At 40.1% G+C, this 19,356-nt stretch overlaps 1 protein-coding gene across 4 annotated transcripts in view; it reads right to left on the bottom strand.

Annotated features, from left to right (window-relative positions):
• The window catches only part of mpp3a (MAGUK p55 scaffold protein 3a), a 22,478-nt gene that overhangs the window by 2,344 nt on the left and 778 nt on the right, over positions 1-19,356 (bottom strand). The window contains exons 1-14 of one of the 4 annotated variants that reach the window (XM_005726193.1): positions 17,609-17,782; positions 10,164-10,226; positions 9,928-10,046; positions 8,602-8,679; positions 8,164-8,244; positions 7,801-7,938; positions 7,582-7,663; positions 6,534-6,619; positions 6,277-6,351; positions 5,661-5,857; positions 4,857-4,921; positions 4,006-4,026; positions 3,096-3,137; positions 405-470 (exon numbers count right to left, since the gene is read on the bottom strand). In XM_005726193.1, coding sequence (XP_005726250.1) covers positions 405-470; positions 3,096-3,137; positions 4,006-4,026; positions 4,857-4,921; positions 5,661-5,857; positions 6,277-6,351; positions 6,534-6,619; positions 7,582-7,663; positions 7,801-7,938; positions 8,164-8,244; positions 8,602-8,679; positions 9,928-10,046; positions 10,164-10,200 — 1,087 coding nt within the window. In that variant the 5' untranslated portion in view covers positions 10,201-10,226; positions 17,609-17,782. Of the gene's footprint in view, positions 1-404; positions 471-3,095; positions 3,138-4,005; positions 4,027-4,856; positions 4,922-5,660; positions 5,858-6,276; positions 6,352-6,533; positions 6,620-7,581; positions 7,664-7,800; positions 7,939-8,163; positions 8,245-8,601; positions 8,680-9,927; positions 10,047-10,163; positions 10,227-17,608; positions 17,783-19,356 lie in introns of those variants that run through there. The other 3 variants (XM_005726192.1, XM_005726194.1, XM_005726195.1) reach the window with 3 other exon arrangements.

Below are 19,356 nucleotides of genomic sequence, written 5' to 3'. Positions count from 1 at the left end.
ATATTATATATCAAATATATTTAATATATCAATTATAATATTTGATAGTGTGAGATATACTGTAAGTAGAAGCCAATTGGATGTCATGCTTAAACTAAAAATTGGATCACATGCAGCTGACAGTAAATATATTAGGTGAAAGTCTGTTATATTACATATTTTGATAATTTTCGCATTTAAAAACTGATTTTAGTGACCCAATGTAAATACCATTTTGCTTTTATGTATTAAGAAAAAGCATGCTGCTTTCAACAAGGCTACAGTGCTGAGGCAGGACAGACAGGACAACCTGGCCCTGGGAGACGCCATGTTAAAAGGAAAAGACTGGATCTCCCATGATCAGGACTGTCTGTATCCTCCCCTGTCAGTGATGTGTACCTGCAGGAATGAGCCGGGCACTGTACCTGAATAAAATTCCCAGGAAAACACCTGGCCACAGGAGGGCGCCACTGCTTTACACTTAGGAGAGACTATAACTGGCGTTAGAGCATCACACAACCCAGCCTCACACCTCCACACAGGGTGAACAAGCAACAAACGTGCCTGGTTGAGTGTGCAATGCGTCCAACGCAGCAGGGCCCTCGTGGGTGGGGAGAGGATGGGGGAAGGGGTTGATTCTGAGGGTAGGGGTAAGCAGTGCACCAACCAGAGCAGCAGGGACAGTTAGTTAGATGCAGGGCAGGAGGGAGGGGCAGGTTTAAGGGGATCCAAACACTGCAAGGTGAAGGCGGTGGGGGGAGGGATGAGAATGGGAAGGGTTTAACAGCTCCAAGCAGGTTAACGGGAAGCACAAATACTGTTTACTGAAGTATTTTGTGTTACAGTGAGAAAGGGCTGTGTTTAGATCGCTCCTTGTTGTCACACTTATTACAGCAGCTCACAGGATGGGGGAGCAGATGAGGGGTCAGGCTGGGTTAAAGAAGGGTGAGGGAGTGAAGGTCAGCGGAAGGCTAAAGAGCACAGGAAGAAAATTGGGGACTCATTTTTTGCCCTCTTCCAAAGCGTAACGTTAGTAAAGATTGCTTATTGCAACATACCTTTGGCCTAGTTGTCCATTTAAATACAGTAAGCAACATTTTATAAACTACTTTGTCGTTAGCTATTAGATTATTTTATAGATTTGTATTATTGAACTATATGCTACACATATAGTTCAATAATACAACCTCCTAGCATACTGCCAGCTCAGTATGCTAGGAGTTCATTTATACTTATATCAAGTAAAAAAATCTTTCTCTAAAAGTTTCAGTATTTAGTGAATAATAATAATAATAATGATAAAAGTAATAATAAAGGCAAGAACAAAACCAGCACATTTGTTGAATTTAAGTCCTACTGAGGTAAAGATAGAGTAAAAAAATAAAAGTTACACAATTATTTTTTGCACTACTTTTTTTTTCATGTTATGTCAGTGTTATATTTGCAAAAAACACTCACCGGCCACTTTGTTAGGTACTCTACTTCAACTGGTCGTTAAACCAAATATCTAATTGGTCAAAACATTTTGGCATGTTGACGTGCTCAAGACGACCTGCTGAAGTTCAAACCGAGCACCAGAACGGGGATTAAAGGTGGTCTGAGTATACCAGAAAGAGCTGATCTATTGGGATTTTCTCACACAACCATCTCCTGGGTTTACAGAGAGAAAATATCCAGTGAGCTGCAGTTGTCTGGGACAAAATGTCTTGTTGATGCAAGACGTTAAAGAAGAATTGTCAGACTGGTTTGTGCTAATAGAAAAGCAACATTAGCTCAAATAACCACTCGTTATAACCAAAGGTATGCAGAAGAGCATATCTGAATGCACAGCACTTTTAGCCTTGAAGTAGATGGACTGCAGCAGCAGAAGACCACACTGGGTGCCACTTCTGTTAGCTAAGACCAGGAAGGTGAAGCTGGAAGTGACATGGGCTTAGTAAAACTGGCATCTGACATTAGGATGCTATGGTCAGAATTTGGCATAAACATGAAACCATGGAGCCATCCGGCCTTAAATAAGGAGGATGTTGGTAATGTAAGGGTGTAGGGGATCCCAAATCTAATTTAGTACCAAATAAGCATCATTTAAACACCATATCCTCCGTCTATCCCCACAGTGTACACATCTTCTGGCTGCTTCCAGCAGCAAAACATATCATGCCAAAAAGCTGAAATAATCTAAAACTGGATTCTTGACCCTGCCTCCACTGTTCCCAGTTCCAGAGGCATTAGAGCACTTTTTTAGATGTGATGGAATGAGAGACTCACATCATGGAGATGCAGCCAACAAATCTGGAACAACAATGATGTGATGCCATCATGTTAATATGGACCAATATTGCTGGTATGTTTGCAGCTCCTTGTTCATTTTTATTGCCCTGAAGAATTAAGTCCAAAGGGGTCCAACCCAGCAATAGCACTAACAAAGTGACCAGTGATTGTATGGATAAACGTCCAATTAACAATGTGCAAAAAAATCCCCCACCTGAATGTGGATTTTTCAAATTGTCCTTCAATGACATTGAAAGAGATGCTGTGGAAGCACAGTAGCTTGAAATCGAAAGTTGTGCTTTAAACAGCACCAAGTAGCGAGCTGTTTTATCTTTTTTCCTTCAGGAAATTTCTAACAAAATAATAACTTGTTTTGCATAATGTAGAACTGTACAGTCTGCACCACAGGAGCTGACACAGTGATGCATCCCTAAACTCTCTCCTAACTAATTATTCAGTGGAGTCCTCAAAGAGGCAACTCTGTTACTAACACCTGCTGTGAGTGTGAGACGGTACTTCCTACACTTTCCTTTGCCCTTCCTCACTTTACACTGTAGCAGTTAAGTGTTTCACTCACATGCATATCTGCCGTCTCTTCAGCTATCAGAAATGAATCCCTGACCCTCATCTAATTTCTTGGACTGCTGTGAAAACCATCTTTTTTGAACCTTCAAAACCTTCACCCTTGCTCTTATCCCTCAACCCTGGCCCCCGAAGAGACAACCTTCCAAGCAGTTATTTTGGCCCCCAGCCCAAAGCACCCAGGGAACCAGCACACAGCCAGGCTGCAGCAGGCACAGAGCAGATAGGGAGAAGGAGGTGGAGAAAGATGTGCACACTCTCACCTATGTACTGTCCATTGAAATAGCCCTCACAGTCACAGTCCTCTGTAGGGAGGCAAGCAGGGAAAAGAGGGGGGTAAGCACAGGGTAAGAGACCTGGAAGAGTTGAGGAATAAGGGATGTGGAAGAGTTTAAGAAAGGGGTGGGCGGGCCATGGTAGCTGTAGAGGGGAAGGAGGGCCCAACGGGCAACAGGCAGGCAGGCAGACAGCAGGAGGAGAGAGTGGAAGGGCAGCCAAGAGATGATGAAGATGTGCTGTTAGAGGCAACAGCCACTAAACAAAGGCTTGATAAAGAGATTTAAGTAGAAGGGAGAGAAGAGAGATGGCTCTACATCTGTATGTGAGTCAGCTATGAGACAGATCTCTGTGTACACACACGCAAACAAGCTCTGTGTCCCCAAAGATGTGCAGCTTGTGTACAAACTGCCTATACAAACCCATCTGTAATTCCTAAGCAAAATGTGTGCTTTCTACGCTTCTTTAATAGACTAAAGGGGAACAGGAAACGTTCATGTAAAGACAAATATGGAAAAACAAAAGACAGATAATAAGAGGTGAGGTTGATGCAAGAGAGGGGTGGAGGTATTGTTCTATTCAACAATCTCTGCTAGACGAAAGTCTCCAGGGATGCTGTTCTGCCTGCACCTTACCTGATACAAAAGAAACACACACACACGTACACACTCAAACTAGCCACACAAAGAATCTCTATTCTGGTCTGGTAACTAATGGTAGGAGGGAAGGAATTAAGCTGGAAGCTGTAGAAATCCCAAATGCACACCCCAGTAGCACACATGCAAGCTTTACACACACACACACACACACACACACGAATATGCACACAAACGACAATATTACTCTGTAGTTTGTGTTTGGTTGTTTTGCTGTGTTTGTGGCTGCACATATACCAACCTTTATCACATCCTGGATCATCTGATGCAGCAGTGAAGGGCAGAGTAACATGTTAAGCACGGTTAAAGTAAAAATTATTTTGTGCTGATAATCTCTAGGAACGTTGGAAATTTGTTACAGAGGAAAGCTAGTCTAAATTTAGGAGATTGGCCTTAAACTGACGTCACTCTGAGACGAGGAGGGGGACCCGCATGTTAAAGCCCCTGCTGGGATTGGGTGGAATTAATAAAGAGAGCTGGGGGAGTGTGGATGGGGGCTGAGACAGAAGAGACCTCGCAGGTTTGCTGTTGTGCTGCATAGCAGGGCTAGTTGCCATATTGCTAAGCTCTTGTTGTCTCCACGCAGCTCCCGCCTAATCGGATCGCCTGCAGCTTATGTGCCACGAAGAGCCACCGCTCACATCATCCACTCACCTGGCTGTTTACATGAATCCACTATAGTATCAACTGGAAAAGTGAGAAGCGCAGCATATTAACAGGGCTTTGTTTCCCACCGGACGACTGTTGTTACAGAGTCTGAGTTAAGCTGAATTTGCAGCCTGCTTACTGGCCAGATGGACTAAACATGAAAGAGATTAATTCATATGTGTGATCCCTCCCAGTGTCTTTCTTCCCCTCCAACTCTAATCTTTTTTTCAAAACCTGTCTACACTGCAGCATTTAGGGAATGTACAGTTGATACTAATGGCTGTGAGAGTTCTAATTAATAACCAAAAAAAGGTTAGAAAAATAAAAGCCAGTGAAAAAAATATAATCACAGTAGAGAATGGAGAGCTGATAGTGAGAGATAGTGTCAGTCATAAATTGTAATTATAAAAAGATGCACTGAAATCCTAGGAAGCAGAAACTTACAGAGAGACTTTTTAGGGGATTTTGGATTCGGGAGTGTGCCCATTTTCATCCTGTAGGCCAGTCGCCTGGGGAAGTGTGCAGCGGAACAAAGAACCAGAGACGATAAAGGCAGAAAGAGAGTAAGCAAAAAGTAAGGGGGGACTGTCAGGACTAAAAGACGTGAATCTGAAAAGGCAGAGGAATATACAACACATGGATGGATGGCTTTATTATGAGGGCAGAGACAAATAAGAGCAGTTTGCACATTTTTTGTGCTTACTTTGTGTTGCTGAAGAGATTGGACTTTCCAGCAAGAAATGGCAACAATCACTACAAAAAGACATCTGGGCCTATTCAGTAATCCATCCCTGATGAGCAGACCTGAGCTCATGCCACTTTTGTTCAGTGACAATCAATGTAATCCAGTTTTACCCTAATCTGTTTGTCCCAAACATGAAAAAAAACAACAATTTTAGGTAGTTCTGAACCATATCTCTCTCAGTGTTTAAGCTATGGTTATTAATCCACCAGATGCTGCGGTGTTTGGCTGGAGATCAGCTGAGATCATTTTAACAGCAATTTTGACACTTAGAGTTTCAGCGCATGCCCATTCAAGTCAGAGTTTCAACTAAATTTATTCCACAATGATCTGATGCTCTATCTAATCACAGTTGACCCTTTAAAGTGGAACACATGAATGTGGATTTAAAAGATTATTGTCTGGGTAAAATAAATATCCGTTGGTGTATGGGTGAACCGTTCAGCTTCTGTGACATCAGGCTCATTTTAATTGTGAAGACAAGACCTTCTTCTAAGCGTTCTCACCTCTCCTGAAACTGTTTGGATGGGATGAGTCCAGCACGCAGGTTGCTGTCTCCCACGCGCTTGGCCTGCCACCAAGTGGGGTCATCCTGCGTCACAACCTGAATGATGTCTCCTCGTTTAAAGGGAAGTCCCGCCTCCTGGCAGGGTGTGGCCTTGTCTTCCAAGGGGATGTAGTCAAACAAGGCTCTCATATACACCTGGAGTCAAATGCACAAGGTGGTGGAAACACCATATTTTAGAGTTTAGAGTTATCTGAGCAGAGTGTGCTGGATGTAAAACACAGGGCAAAGTGAGAAGGTGATTGTACCACAATTATATTTAAAAATTTAAAAATAATATAAATATTATTTACTGAAATTAAATGGGGTTACCACAGGGTTACCATTTTTCATGTTTTATTCAGTGTAAACAGTCACTGTCGTTGCTTAAATGCCAAAAACCACATTTGAAATCTGCTTGGATTTGGACTTTCAGCAATTCACACGAAGACTGAATATTATGTAAATCGTAGCACAATAAAAGGTGTTTCATTTTTTTGTTTTTTCTCTCCCTTGCACACTCTGAATACTGAGTGCAGATCAGAGGAAACCCATCCATCCATCATACTTTATCTCACCTTGCTCTCCTTCAGCCGGTCCTCCTCTTTAATAGCGGGGATTATCTTTAGAGTGATGGAGCCCTGGGACTGGGACTGGATCACAAATAAACAAGAGCATGGGAAGATTATGACTGCATCCTTACATTAAAGACAAACACTGAAATATAATACGCTTAACTGTCAACTTGCAGTGAACTTTATTTTTAATGGATAAAAGACATTTGTTTCTTTAGTGGAGTTATTCCAACATTCACATGTCCTTCTGTCCATCTTACCAACAACTGACTGATCTCATCAGGCCTCTTGTGGATCACAGAGACCCCGTTCACCTCCCTCAGCTCATCTCCTACATGCACCAAACCTGTGAAGAGCGTACATGCTGGATGAGCTGGCAGAAACATCAATGATGTTCAAAGAGACTTCAGTGTGCTTCCCGGGTCTGTGGGGTTTAGCATTTGTATCTTAAGATCAGCGCTGTTGTTAGATCCTCAGATACGAGCAGCTTCTGTCCTCGGCTGCGATCTGTTTATCTGCAGCCACAACAATGCGACCAAAGAGCATGAGAGAAGGGAGGTCGATATATTTCTCCCTCAGGATAGAAGCACAGAGCCCACGATATTATACTGATGAGCATTTTTTCATCACTTGACAGCAAGAAAAAAAGATTACTCACTGCTTACTTTCATTCTGTAGTTTATATTTTCCTGGTGTAACCACTGCACGTTGTACACGATGACTTACTAATGAAGAGGTTTTTGCTTTTCCAACAACTGTGCTGAATGTTTTGTCCTGATGCAATCTTTCTACCAGAGGGTTCATTAGAACATCAAGTTTTCTTGGCTTATTTTAATGAAATTATTTATCTCCTTCTCGCTGGTTGCAAGAAGAAAAATGAAGCCACACCACTGTAAAAATCAGGAGGTTCTTGAGGCATCATGCTGGCTCAAGGCTACGCTACATTACTGCAACAGCAGTTTGGTTTCATGCTGGGCCTGTTTTTCTTCATGACAGTTTCCCCTTTTCTGACTATTAAAAACAACAGAAACGCAGCAAAGAGTACACTTTTACTCAATTGTTGGTTTTATAAAGACAGATACTGACATCATTTATAAAAGTAATTCTTCTTCTTGTGAATTGATTGTTGATTAAATTTATAACGTGATAGATCTTTATTTGAAAATAAAAATAGAGAACCTTTAAAAAATGCTCTTAGTTTCTCCCCTGATAATCATATAACATCCTCTTGCTCATAGGCTGGTACCACAGATATTGTTATAGTAGTTATAAGATATACAAGCTTTTAGAAAATGAACAGCATTTTACCACTTCGATCAGCTGCACCTCCCCTCATTATCCGAGCCACTATCACTGCTCCAGTGGCTTCGTCACGCCTGATGGTGGCTCCCTAGAGTACAAAGAAGTAACAACTCCATTAGCAGAAGAGGCCAAAGGTCTCCGTCCCATAATCCCTTCCTGTTTCATCTGCTTCTCTTGAAGGCTCTCTAGTTTCATTCCCACTCTCGACTTTACGTCACAACTCACCAGAGGTTCTTTGTTCTTTACCAGCCTGACAATCTTTACAGATTCCTCTTCCAGATCGTCCTCAAAGTCGTCGGGCAGCGGTGGCAGAACAGGGTCAAAGTTCTTCTGAGCTACAGTGTCATGCACTGACAGAACAGCCTGATGGGACAGAAAACATACATGCTGAGATTACAGTGCTGACGTTCAGCTGTCGGGAAGCACACAAAGCAGTCTGACATCTGCCCGAGCTTGTGAACTGCATCAGAAATGAATTTTCAGTTTGATATGAGTGCAAGTGAAACAACCCAGCACAACAGGAGGTGAATGAAATCAGAGTTTGTGTGTCACTGCCACAAAATCTCCACTAATTGAAAATGTGTTTACCTTAAGATGAGGGGAAAGTAGCAAATTCAGCAGCTCCTTCTCCTCTGTGCTCATCGAACCACTCTGTAGCTCCTCTGCCACCTGCCAATCCCAATACACATGAACTCTGGATGTGTATACTAGTAACACACACAGTTTATTGTAGAACAACAGAAGACAGATTCAGAGATGCAGAGTGGGAAAGATAAGTGGAAAGCACCTAGGGTCAGCAGTTTGCTCTTCTGATAACTGGTGAGAGCAACAGGGCAGCAGGATATGGAGTTTCATTAGAGGAGCACTGGGATGATTCAGCACTTTGAGAACATTAAAATTCACTTTTCATACCCACATTGCTTCTCTGTCGGAGCTAACTCATGGTGACTGAATGCTGTGCCCAAGTGGAAAAGTAATTTACAGTATGTGTGTGTGCGTGCGTGTGTGTTTGTGTGAGGAACTTACATCCTCTGCCAGAGAGGAAGCACTGTGGAGGACAGGTGTTGGGCTCTGTCTCTCATACTGTCTCAGCTTCTCGTGAATCTAGGAAAAAACACAATCAGTGTATAGAAGGAAGAATTTTAATAAAGTGCTGCATAGTTAGGCCAAAAGGTGAAGTACAGTAATATGATATTCCATAACATGTGTACCAGCTTCATGCCATTCTTTTCCAACAGCCACAAAACATAAAAATAAACCCGCTAGCCTCAAATCAACTAGATATAAAAAACAACAACAAATGAACACAGCCACCATGATTGGTTCAAGTTCTGAACCAACTTGTCCAAGGTATCCATGCCCTAAAGCAGGGGTGGGGGAACTCCAGGCCTCAAGGGCCAAAGTCCTACAGGTTTTAGACATGTCCTTGATCCAACAGCTGATTTAAATAGCTAAATTACATGTCTTGAAGTTCTCCAGAGGCCTGGTAACGAATTAGTCATTTTATTCAGGTGTGATGACCCAGGGTCAGATCTAAAACCTGCAGGACACTGGCCCTTGAGGCCTGGAGTTCCACCAACCCTGCCCTAAAGTGTACCTTGCTTTAGCCTTTATGGAGATCATAGATCAAGTGAGTTGGATCCTTTTACCAAGTACTTTTATACAACCAAAACAGTCACCCTCTGTATGTCAGTAGAAAGAACGGCTAAAAGCCAGTTTGATGCACTGCATTATGGGAAACTATGTCCATCTTTTATCTACAGTCTATGGTCAGTGTACATAATCCTGACTATTCCACCCATCGGCTGTAATATTTTACAAGTAGAATGACCTACCACATCGAAAGTAAGCCAAATAAAAAAATAACTGGTATATGCTTTTGATTCAGACTGAATGCTCATATAATTGAGATCAAATGTCTTCAGATGCTTATTTTATGTCAGGAGCATACTTCCATGAAGAGCAGACCTCCGATGAAAGCTGTGTGATCTGGTTTTATTTCCAAATTCTGCACTTTTATTATCGTGCACATCAAAATGATCAAATTTTAGGATTTGTTTTGAGTTTTGTTTTGTTTTTATAAAATTATGCCAGACCTATAGACAGACTATAAAGACATTGGGAGCATTTTGGCATGATGCTACTGTAGTTGCACCGTTTCACAAAGAAACTACTAGATACCAGTTTCCTGTTCCATGAAATCAGGTAGTCATCCAAAAAAAAGAAAATAAACCTTTACTGCATAAACAAATAATAGATGTTTCAATTTAGAAATTAGTTATCCAAATAATTATATTACAAGTTATCATTTGTAAAGCTTGAACCATCCTCACAAGAATCATAATTCCTCACCTTCATCAGGTATCCCAAACTCCTCTCACTGAAGACATCTTTGAGGAACACCATGTCCTCTTTGTGGTTGGCATCTGGCCGCAGCTGAGAGGTCAGCAGGGCCAACGTTTCATGTAGCCCTGCACAGGACATGAATTAGAAAATCCATCATGTATATTAGCATGAACAGATGGGGCACAGCTAGCCTTGAGCAGTATGGACAGTATGTGTTGAGCATCTGCGCTCGCTTTTCTTACCCGCTCCTGCTGTGAGAACCGGCATGGCTTCTTTCATGGGTCAGTGAGGTGAGGAGGGGAAACCTGGGAGGGGAGAAAATATAAGTAGTATTTCGTCACACTTCCACTTGGACTCTGGCGGTTGCTTTCCGAGAAGTTTAATTGAGTGATTAAAAAAAAAAGAATTTCTTTCTCCCTAAAAAAATAAATGCAAGGGTGTGTTTGTGTGTGAGCATGTAGGCTTGACGTACCTAGAAACCCATGTTTGGTAATTATAGCTGTACTTCATCCTCTTTTCTACTTTAAGCAATAAATCGGGGTTGCAACTTCCATTTTGCAGTGTAGTTACCTCATCTGTGAATGTGTAGGTGTGGATCTGCACGTCTGCTCGCATTATAGGGCAGTACTACTAAGATAAACAGTCACTGCTGGTACTATTAATCACACCGACTCTCGTTAGGCTGTCTGAGCTTGTGTTGGTATGTGTGAAACGAGCAGAGTGGGATACTCTGGCACAAACCTGTGTGAAACAAGCAGTGTGTCAAACCTCTAAGGAAGAAGCTGCTGATACGAGGACTCGAAGGGATGCCTATCACACATTTACAGTACACTATGCTGTTGTAAATCTGTCCTCCTTGCTGCATAAAAAAGAGCCACCCTTCCTTGCTTGAAGGAATAATTTCAGTGATATACAAACCAAAAGCCATCTATTGTCACAAGTCTTTTAATATAATTCAGAACAACTGAGGCTTATTTTAATTAAAAACAAAACAAGCAGTGCTTATCCCAGTTTGTCTTGAGGAATTTACCATCATAAATGAGACAGATGAGCGCAACAACTTTAGTTGGGATTCTCAGGGCTAAATGAAAAGTTAAAGTAACGAACGAAGGCAGCACTCTTCAGTATTCAGACCTGTGAGTGACTCAAAGATCTATTTAGTGTAAGCCCAGCCCAGACTGCTGCATTATTGCAGTCCCAGCCAATCAATAACTTTGTCACTTGATTCAATACTCTCCATATTTCCTCACTTGGAAACCTGGATCAATATGAAAAAAACAAAACAAAACAAAAAAAACCCACAGAGTCACTCATGTCACACTGTAATCTGATGACAGAACAACAGAAAACTGCAGCAAAGCCAAAACCGCAGTCTGTGCCTAAAACATTAACAAAAAGTATTAGTATTTTCAGTTGTTTCTCATAGTTATGTTGGACATTTATGAACTCTGGGACTTCTTTTAGTCATGTCAGGAAATGGCAAATTAGAAGATAGAGTTTAATTTTCATATTTCCTTCGTTTTTTTTCTCATTGTTTGCATAAATAACACTTTACACAGTTTATCTTACGGAGCCCCGCAGGGGACATGGGAGAAAAAAAAATTAAGATGGACTTTTGCGAGATCTCGCAAAACTATCTCGGGATCTCGCAAAACAAACTCGGGATCTCGCAAAACAAACTCGGGATCTCGCAAAACTTTTGCGAGATCTCCCGGTCGGCTTCGAGCCGGCGTCCGAAGAATGTGGCTAAAAGTTTTGCGAGATCCCAAGTTTGTTTTGCGAGATCCCGAGTTTGTTTTGCGAGATCTCGCAAAACTTTTGCGAGATCCCGAGATAGTTTTGCGAGATCTCGCAAAAGTCCGTCTTAATTTTTTTTTCTCCCATGTCTCCTGCGGGGCTCCGTAATATCTCACAGTATGAGGCCCTCATATCTATCCATATATCAATCTGTCTGTCTACCTATCAAAGATGATCATACTTTAAAAGTAGTAACACCTAAGCAATGTGTTTTTCTAAACATACACCACCCACAAATCCAGTCAGTGAAAATAAATCCAAGAAGTAACGTTGGCTTCTGTACTGTTAGCACAGCATGCTAGCCGTTTTTTTTACTGTATAATCTCAGTCACATTGAAGAAACAGGTGTGAAGCAGTGGATTTCCAGAGGCAGGTTTAACAGTAGCCAGTGGGGTGAAAGCAGTAAGCTAAAATTAGCAGGTGGATTTTCAAAATCCAGGCTGAGGATCCATCCAGTCCAGTTTGGGTCAACTGACATAAGGTGGAGGCTGGGCGGTGGAGTGACTGGGCCTCGGCAGTAGTCACTAGAGGACAGGTGATGAATAGCAAGTCTGGGATTAGAAATACAAGGGGATAAGGAGCTTAGAGCAGAGGTGAGATATAACGTTTTTTAGAGAGCTGGATCTTGTTCAGTGTTCAGAGACAGATTAGTCTTCCTGGTTAAATATATATATATATATATATATCTTTGTTTTTGCTGCAGTAATAATGGAAATATAATTATTTATTCTTCACTAGATCGATCCAGTTTTGAATCTTGGCTGAAGTACTTGTGGCAATAAAAGTTCTAGTGCCATCGACTGAGCCTGGTGAGTGTTCTAAATGTATTTTTAGATTTACATTATTTTTTATTTAATGTTTATATTGATAGAAAGAGTACTAGAATTCTTTCAGTGGAAAGTTAACAAGCTTGTCATATAGGGCTAGTGATTAAACTGGCTTGAATTTGTGTCATGTACTCAAAAGTTGAGTTACTCCAAAGCTTTCCTTTAGGTTCCCTGAACTTAAAATTATTGTGTTAGCTTTACTACTTCATTTTGTATCGTCACTCAAAATAATAAAGTTATTCTAAGTACTACCGTAACTTAAATATCTAAAGTAAACTCTACTTTAGTTTTTCTAATACAACAAGCTTGCGTGTTTATTCATTTATTGCAATACTCACACCTAATTCAATTTTACAGTGTAATATCTTAGCAATACAATTAAACCCTTCAAACTGTGGCAAAACTGCAACAAAAAGACTTAAAATTGTCTTTAGCACTATTAGAAAATGTAAATGCTAATGCTATAGGATATATGCTAATATAAAACCAGGTAGTCACACCAACAGTGACCATAGTGAGGATGTTAGCACGTAGCGATGAGCATTCAATTCAAAGCGGTGGATTACTACAGTGGCCAACCCGTGGTCATTAGGTGAGTCTGCAGTGACATAGAACAGCATTCATTCCTGTGTGCTAACAGAGCAGCAGTGTATTCTTAGGGTCTGTAACCTAAATATATCATCACTGATATGCAGCACGCAAGTGAAGACTTCTTGAATTAGGACAGAGCAACATCAACAAACTGCAGCTGGCTCAGTTTCTCTTCATCTGCGCTGTTCTTACAGTTAAATAAATCACACCTGGACACGGATCTTCTGTTTCCATCTGTATTTTGACATGTGCACCTGGGCCATGCATCTAGAAATTGGAATTATGTTGTTATGTACAGAGAGATCTTGAATCTCTGCAAGTGTGATCATCTTTGCCTCTTTTGCTTCTTCTTTCTGTCTCACTCCTCCTAAAGCATTTTTTAAATCTATTCAAGGCCTTTGATGGTTCACAATCAGAATTTGATTAACTTCAGCAGAGACAGCAGCGAGCTCATGAATAATGAACAGAGATGATATTACAGGAGGTGGGGGAGGCAGAGAGGGAGGGGGCTGCACTGTTTTCTGTACTGTCAACACAAGAGACAACCTTTTGTTATTAACTATGTCAGCTAGATTTTACTTCTTAACTCACAGGAAGAAAACAAAATGCCAGTTGTGTGTTTCTAGGAATGATAGACTGGCTTTAGTGGTCACTGCTTTCACTGATACATTTTTACATCAAAGAATGCTTTAAAGGTTTCCTCTCATCTCCTCACAACTATCTTCTACTTGATGAAAATTTAATATCCTCCTTTGTAATGAGCAAGCAGTTCATTTATATTAAATATATGGTTAGACTGTGCTTAAGTATTGATGCTTGTAGAGAATTACAGGGTCAGTCCTGCACATTTGATTAGATGTCTTTATCATTTTTAGCTTTTATCACTGTCTCCTTTTGATTTTTTTGTTTCTTTTGTGTGTGATTTGGACCACTTCAGAAGTCAGAACAGCAATAATGGCCATGACACCATGTAGCAAACATCTCATGGAGGCAGCCAAGCTACTTTAGTGAAAAGTTCCCGCAAGTGGGATCAATAATTAAGTTCCTACTCTGCAGCCTGACTCAGGCAAAACTGAACGCGCAGACATACTGGAGATTTTCCTTCACTTTTACTTCCAGTGTCTGATAATAAAAATCAAAAAACAAAAAAATACAGATCCACAAATCCACAAATCTCCTTTAAACTGACTGCATTTTTTTTTTTCTTTTGATGATTTGGGGTTTCTGCTTTGGGAAACATCTAATTCTGCAGCTGCTAAATACTCAGCGTTCACCTGCAAGCTCATCTATTAGTGCTGATGGTGGAACACAGTGGGTTTTAGAGGGGCTTGTTTTTTGTTTAAATTGACTTGGAAAAGGTTGTGAACAACTTCACAGTGACCTTAAAAACACTGTAAAACAAAACATGTAACTAAACTGATATGTGATGACTATTGTTGGGTTCATTAACATACAAAGATTGATACTTGATCTGAGGCCTGTACCACAAACCAGGATTTTGTTTTATCCAGAAAATTTCAGGGCTCTTACCAGGTTACACTGCCATGATAACTTATATTATAATTACTATTATTATTGCTTGAGATTAGCTATCACCAAGTATGACATCACCCCTTACTTCAGAAAATAGTGTCAGATCTTTCAGACCTTTGTGCATGGATAGTTACTGGATTATTATTAATTATTAGCTATTATATCAATTGAACATTAACTAAGCCTATATTTGAATTGTGTTATTTATTAATTATTAGTTGTCACTCGCTCTCAGTTAAACACGACCTGGGCTCCAGCTGGAAGGAAAACAAAACAAAACTGTCTTATGCAAATTTAAGAATGAATTTAATGGTGTACTTGAGTTTTCCCTGTCATAATAATTGGAATGTTGATAAGTTTGTTTACTCACAAAATTAGGATTTTTGCCAGCTTTTCTTCCTGCCATCAAACAGGCCGAATTTTTATTAATATAATAGTTCTTTTTCTGTTTTACTGACCAAAACTTTTAAAGCATAACCATGCGTTTATACAGTTCTTTTAACACTTAGCTACTATATAGTGTTTTTGTGCTCACATGTAGATTTATCTGAAGCAGCTGTGTTACTTTCATACCTAAGATCAGAAAGCCCTGGGTTGGCAAAATAAGTTGATGACCAGCTTAGTGTGCCTGCGTATCTTGATCTACCGTGTAGCGGTAAGTGATTCCAAATAATGGAAAGATATCCCGGGTATGTAGAACTTGCTATGTGTGCAGACGTTTGTTTCCAAATATTTGACTCAGTTTAGAACTTGCTGTTTCAGCAGCTTACAGCATGTTACATGAATGTTTGCCTTTTATTGGTAATTAGAAGGATCTGTTCAGATCATTTGTTATCCCCAACACGCACAATGTCAAAATCCAAAAACAAAAGCGACTTGGCACAAAAGAAAATGTGTTCATGAATTTAAGATTAATTTGCTAAAAACTGCATCCAAGTGATATGTTTCTGAATAATTAAACTGACGATTGAAACTGCAGCTTTCAAACAATCAAAAGCTCGTGCTTTATTGCATCTCGCTTTGCTTCTCTTGTTACAATCACTGCATATGTATTCCTGCTAAAACATTTACACTAAGATATCAAAATATACATTATTACCATGTGCACTAATGTCAGCAATTATATGGTAAATAGAAGGTTCCTAGTTTTCTTCATTAACTTCTTCATTAAGTCAGGCCTTCCTGTGCATGCATATTACCTAATTGTTGAATTTAAATTTACTGTAGGTGTGGATATGATTACTTGTGGCTGTCTGTGTCACCTCATTAGACCTGTGTGGTAGACTGGTGACCTGGTCAGGGGTACCCAGTCTCTTGGTGGCAGTTAGGATAGGCTCCAGTCTCCACACAACCCCCAGCTGCCTAACTGGTTTAGAAAATGGATTGTTGCTAAAATTATGCTAATCAAAGTCTGTTTTTTAAATACTAGCTCTGCTGAAGTGGCAACCTCCAGAGATGAAAAATTGTGTACACAAGCCAAAACCACAAATAGCTGTTCCGTTCCTTCAGGGGTTGCATTTTTAAAATATCCCACTTTAAAAACTGAAAAGAATTAAACATGTTTGCTCTCCAGTAAAAACACAGGTTTGGTTTCAGTAGTTAATCTACCCCATCATAGCGACCGTTTGCTGATTGATTATCAATAGCGCTCCATTTACATTGTATTATTGTTTAAGGATATGCACTAAAAGGCACACAGACACAGATGGAGATCCTTTCTTTATGTTCTGTATTGAGCTGTCTTTAAAGCAGTTTAGTTTTTTTTTAGGTTTTGTTTGCCAAAAATATGTTGACAGTCAAAATACCAAACTCAAAGCTAGAGGATTACACATGGGTGGCTATGTCTATCATTTATATGCAATAGTTTTATAGAACCTGGTTTTAAAGAACCAGTGTGTTAAAGTTAATCATCATTTGCTGTCTTACAGTATTAGTAGCTTAGGATTAATCCAGAAAGCTAAAAGCTAGTACACATACTACATATACTATGCTACGCATTAGTTTATAACACCTGTTTGCTTTTAACTCTTTGCTACCTCAAAGGTCAGTGTTGTCAAGACGTTTACAGCCGAACAGTGCATTAAATTCACAAAGTTTAAAGTTCCACTTATCAAATTCAAGGTCACGGGGGTTAAAAAGCATTTTTAAAAATGCTTTGATTAAAAAAGAAAGCATTTTTAATCAAAGCAAATCCAAAGATACTGTTTATGCTGCACATTCAGCATTCTGGTCAAAGTTTGTATCATTCACAACACAACTCAAACCCAGCCCATTAAGCGAGCACGCCTAGGAGACCGGAAGATGCTGAGTGAACAAACCTGCTACATGTGTAAACTTGGTGGAGATTTTAAACAACATTGTGAACATTTAATGTGGATTTAAGGGCAAAACCTCAGACTGCAGTGATGTCTTGTGCATTGAAATGATGTATTTTAGTCTGAAATTTCTTCTCATTTTGATATCTTGAGGCCTGGTATGAAATGCGCCAGAAGATCCACCGTCAACATGCATATTTATATCAGCCTCTTCTGTCACACCCTGAATTCTGAAATCCTGCACAGTTGAGTTCATGTTGTTGTAGCTCAAAACATCAGCAGGACTACAATCACCAAATCGCCCAACGTCACCGATCCAGAAATAGACTCAGACATTACGTTTTTTGCACTTTGTTCCAGCAAAAATGACGTTTGATGTCTCTTGAAATCTAGTTAAGAGCTTAACTGCAGATCACATAAACACGATGGAGTGGTGAAGCCACAGCTCAAAAGTCAGCTGACCAGATAACAGCTTTCGTCATATAGTATTCTTCTGGACTTTGCTAAAATGCAAACATTCCTATTACTGCTTTAATAACATAATCCTGCCTTAAATAAAACATTTAAAAATCAAAAATATTCTAAACAGCAATGTCAGTGATTTCTATCCAAAGTGATACTCACATTAGCAGAAAACAAACAGGTTACACCCCGCGTGAGCACACAACCAACATACTCAGACATCCTCTATCTTCCTCCCACCACATCCTGCTCTCACTTTTCCTCCACTCTTCTGTCCTGATTCATCTTTTATCTTTGTTAGAACCACACAGCTGGTCCACAAGCCTTTTATTCTGTGACTGCATTCAGTCACGAGCCCCGGGGGTGGCATGATATCAGGCGGTTCACCATGAGAGTCACTGGCCCTCAAAGTACTCAGCGCACTGCCAAGAGTTTTATCAGGTCGCTTCGAGTCTCTGTGACGCCTCATCCAGCAAAATCTTAGCCCTAAGAGAGCTACAGAGCAGCCACTGCTCTCCTGCAACAAACAGAGGGAGAGCTTTCCTCTTTCCTTTAAAGGATCCAGGGTTTTGTAAGATTTTTCAATATAAAATGTAAGAAAATTGTTTCAAATCAGTCTTACTTTAAATATATTCAATTTAAAATAATAAATCTAATTTTACATGGAAACAAGACGACTTCTCACTGCTCCAAGGACGCAAACAATTAATTTTATTCTTTTAATTCTTTAATTATTATTTAATTTATTGCTATTACCTCCTAAATTTACAGTTTCCAAAAACATGATTTCTTTTAGACATTTAAATAATGGCTTTTTCAGGAAAAAAAAGTGCATTTTCATAACATGTATGATAAAAAATTTCCAGCAGAAGTTGGAAGGTATGGATGTAAAATTTATATCCTGCTTGTTCTCAAAGGTTCCAGGTTCTTTGCAGGTAATTCATAACTAGGTGTTTTATAGGTACACACGAGTCTGTTCACATATGAAATAAGCTGCTCATTATGCAACTGACAGAATTATATTTCCATTAAAGGCCAACAAACAGGGCTAAAACTCTCTTTGGTAATTATTTTCAATAACAAAGAACTGATTTGCCATCATAAATATTATATATTTCATACAGTATTATCTGGAATCATTCAGACTGTTGATTCCTGTCACAGTATATTTCCATTCAGTCATCGTGGTGCTGCTTGTTATTGTTTTTGTGCACAGAGACTATGCCCTTGCTCTCTGTGTATATCTGAAGATGTTACAACACAAAATAGGCCAGCTGCAGTGCTTACTGTGAAGCCTGTGTGTAGGAATCATTAGAAACCCCCTCTTGAACATAGCAGTGCTTAATGAAAATGCATTGTCTACTTTGCTGTAATATGCCTCGGTATAGATACTAAAGCAACAAATGCTTGGTCGAGCTGTTCTAAGTGTGCTGCCTTTCAGAGACTGTTTCAGTTTGCCAGATGGCAAGGGTCAGCCCTGCTTCAGGAGCATTCGTTCTCTGTCTGTCCAGTGTGCTTTTACAGTATATTATTTCTGTATCATGTCACTAAAAAATGGATGTGAGGAACTTGTAAAGAGGAATCATGCCGGGGGTTAAAGGCTCGATCTGTATACAGCTGCAGCTGTGTGTGCTCCACTACAGTATTCCACACATAAAGACACAGGCAGTCACACACAGACACACATACTGGAGAATCCGTGCTGGTCTCCACACACACATAGAGCTGAGAGCAACATCTCGGTGAGCACATGATTGAGCGGCTTGGCTCGACTTGTCGCTGCCTCGAGAATGAACACCGCTCACATACGGCTAATCCACTGAACTGACAGTAATGGGAGGCAATACTAAGCATCTTTGGCCAACATCCAAAATGTTTTTCACACACACACACACACACACACACACACA

Source organism: Pundamilia nyererei, unplaced genomic scaffold (genome assembly GCF_000239375.1).
Source record: "Pundamilia nyererei isolate P.nyererei 1_Seehausen unplaced genomic scaffold, PunNye1.0 scaffold00018, whole genome shotgun sequence".
In the NCBI taxonomy this organism is placed as follows: Eukaryota; Metazoa; Chordata; class Actinopteri; order Cichliformes; family Cichlidae; genus Pundamilia; species Pundamilia nyererei.
The sequence above is the reverse complement of the archived record's forward strand: the minus strand, read 5'-3'. Positions and strand labels throughout refer to the sequence as shown.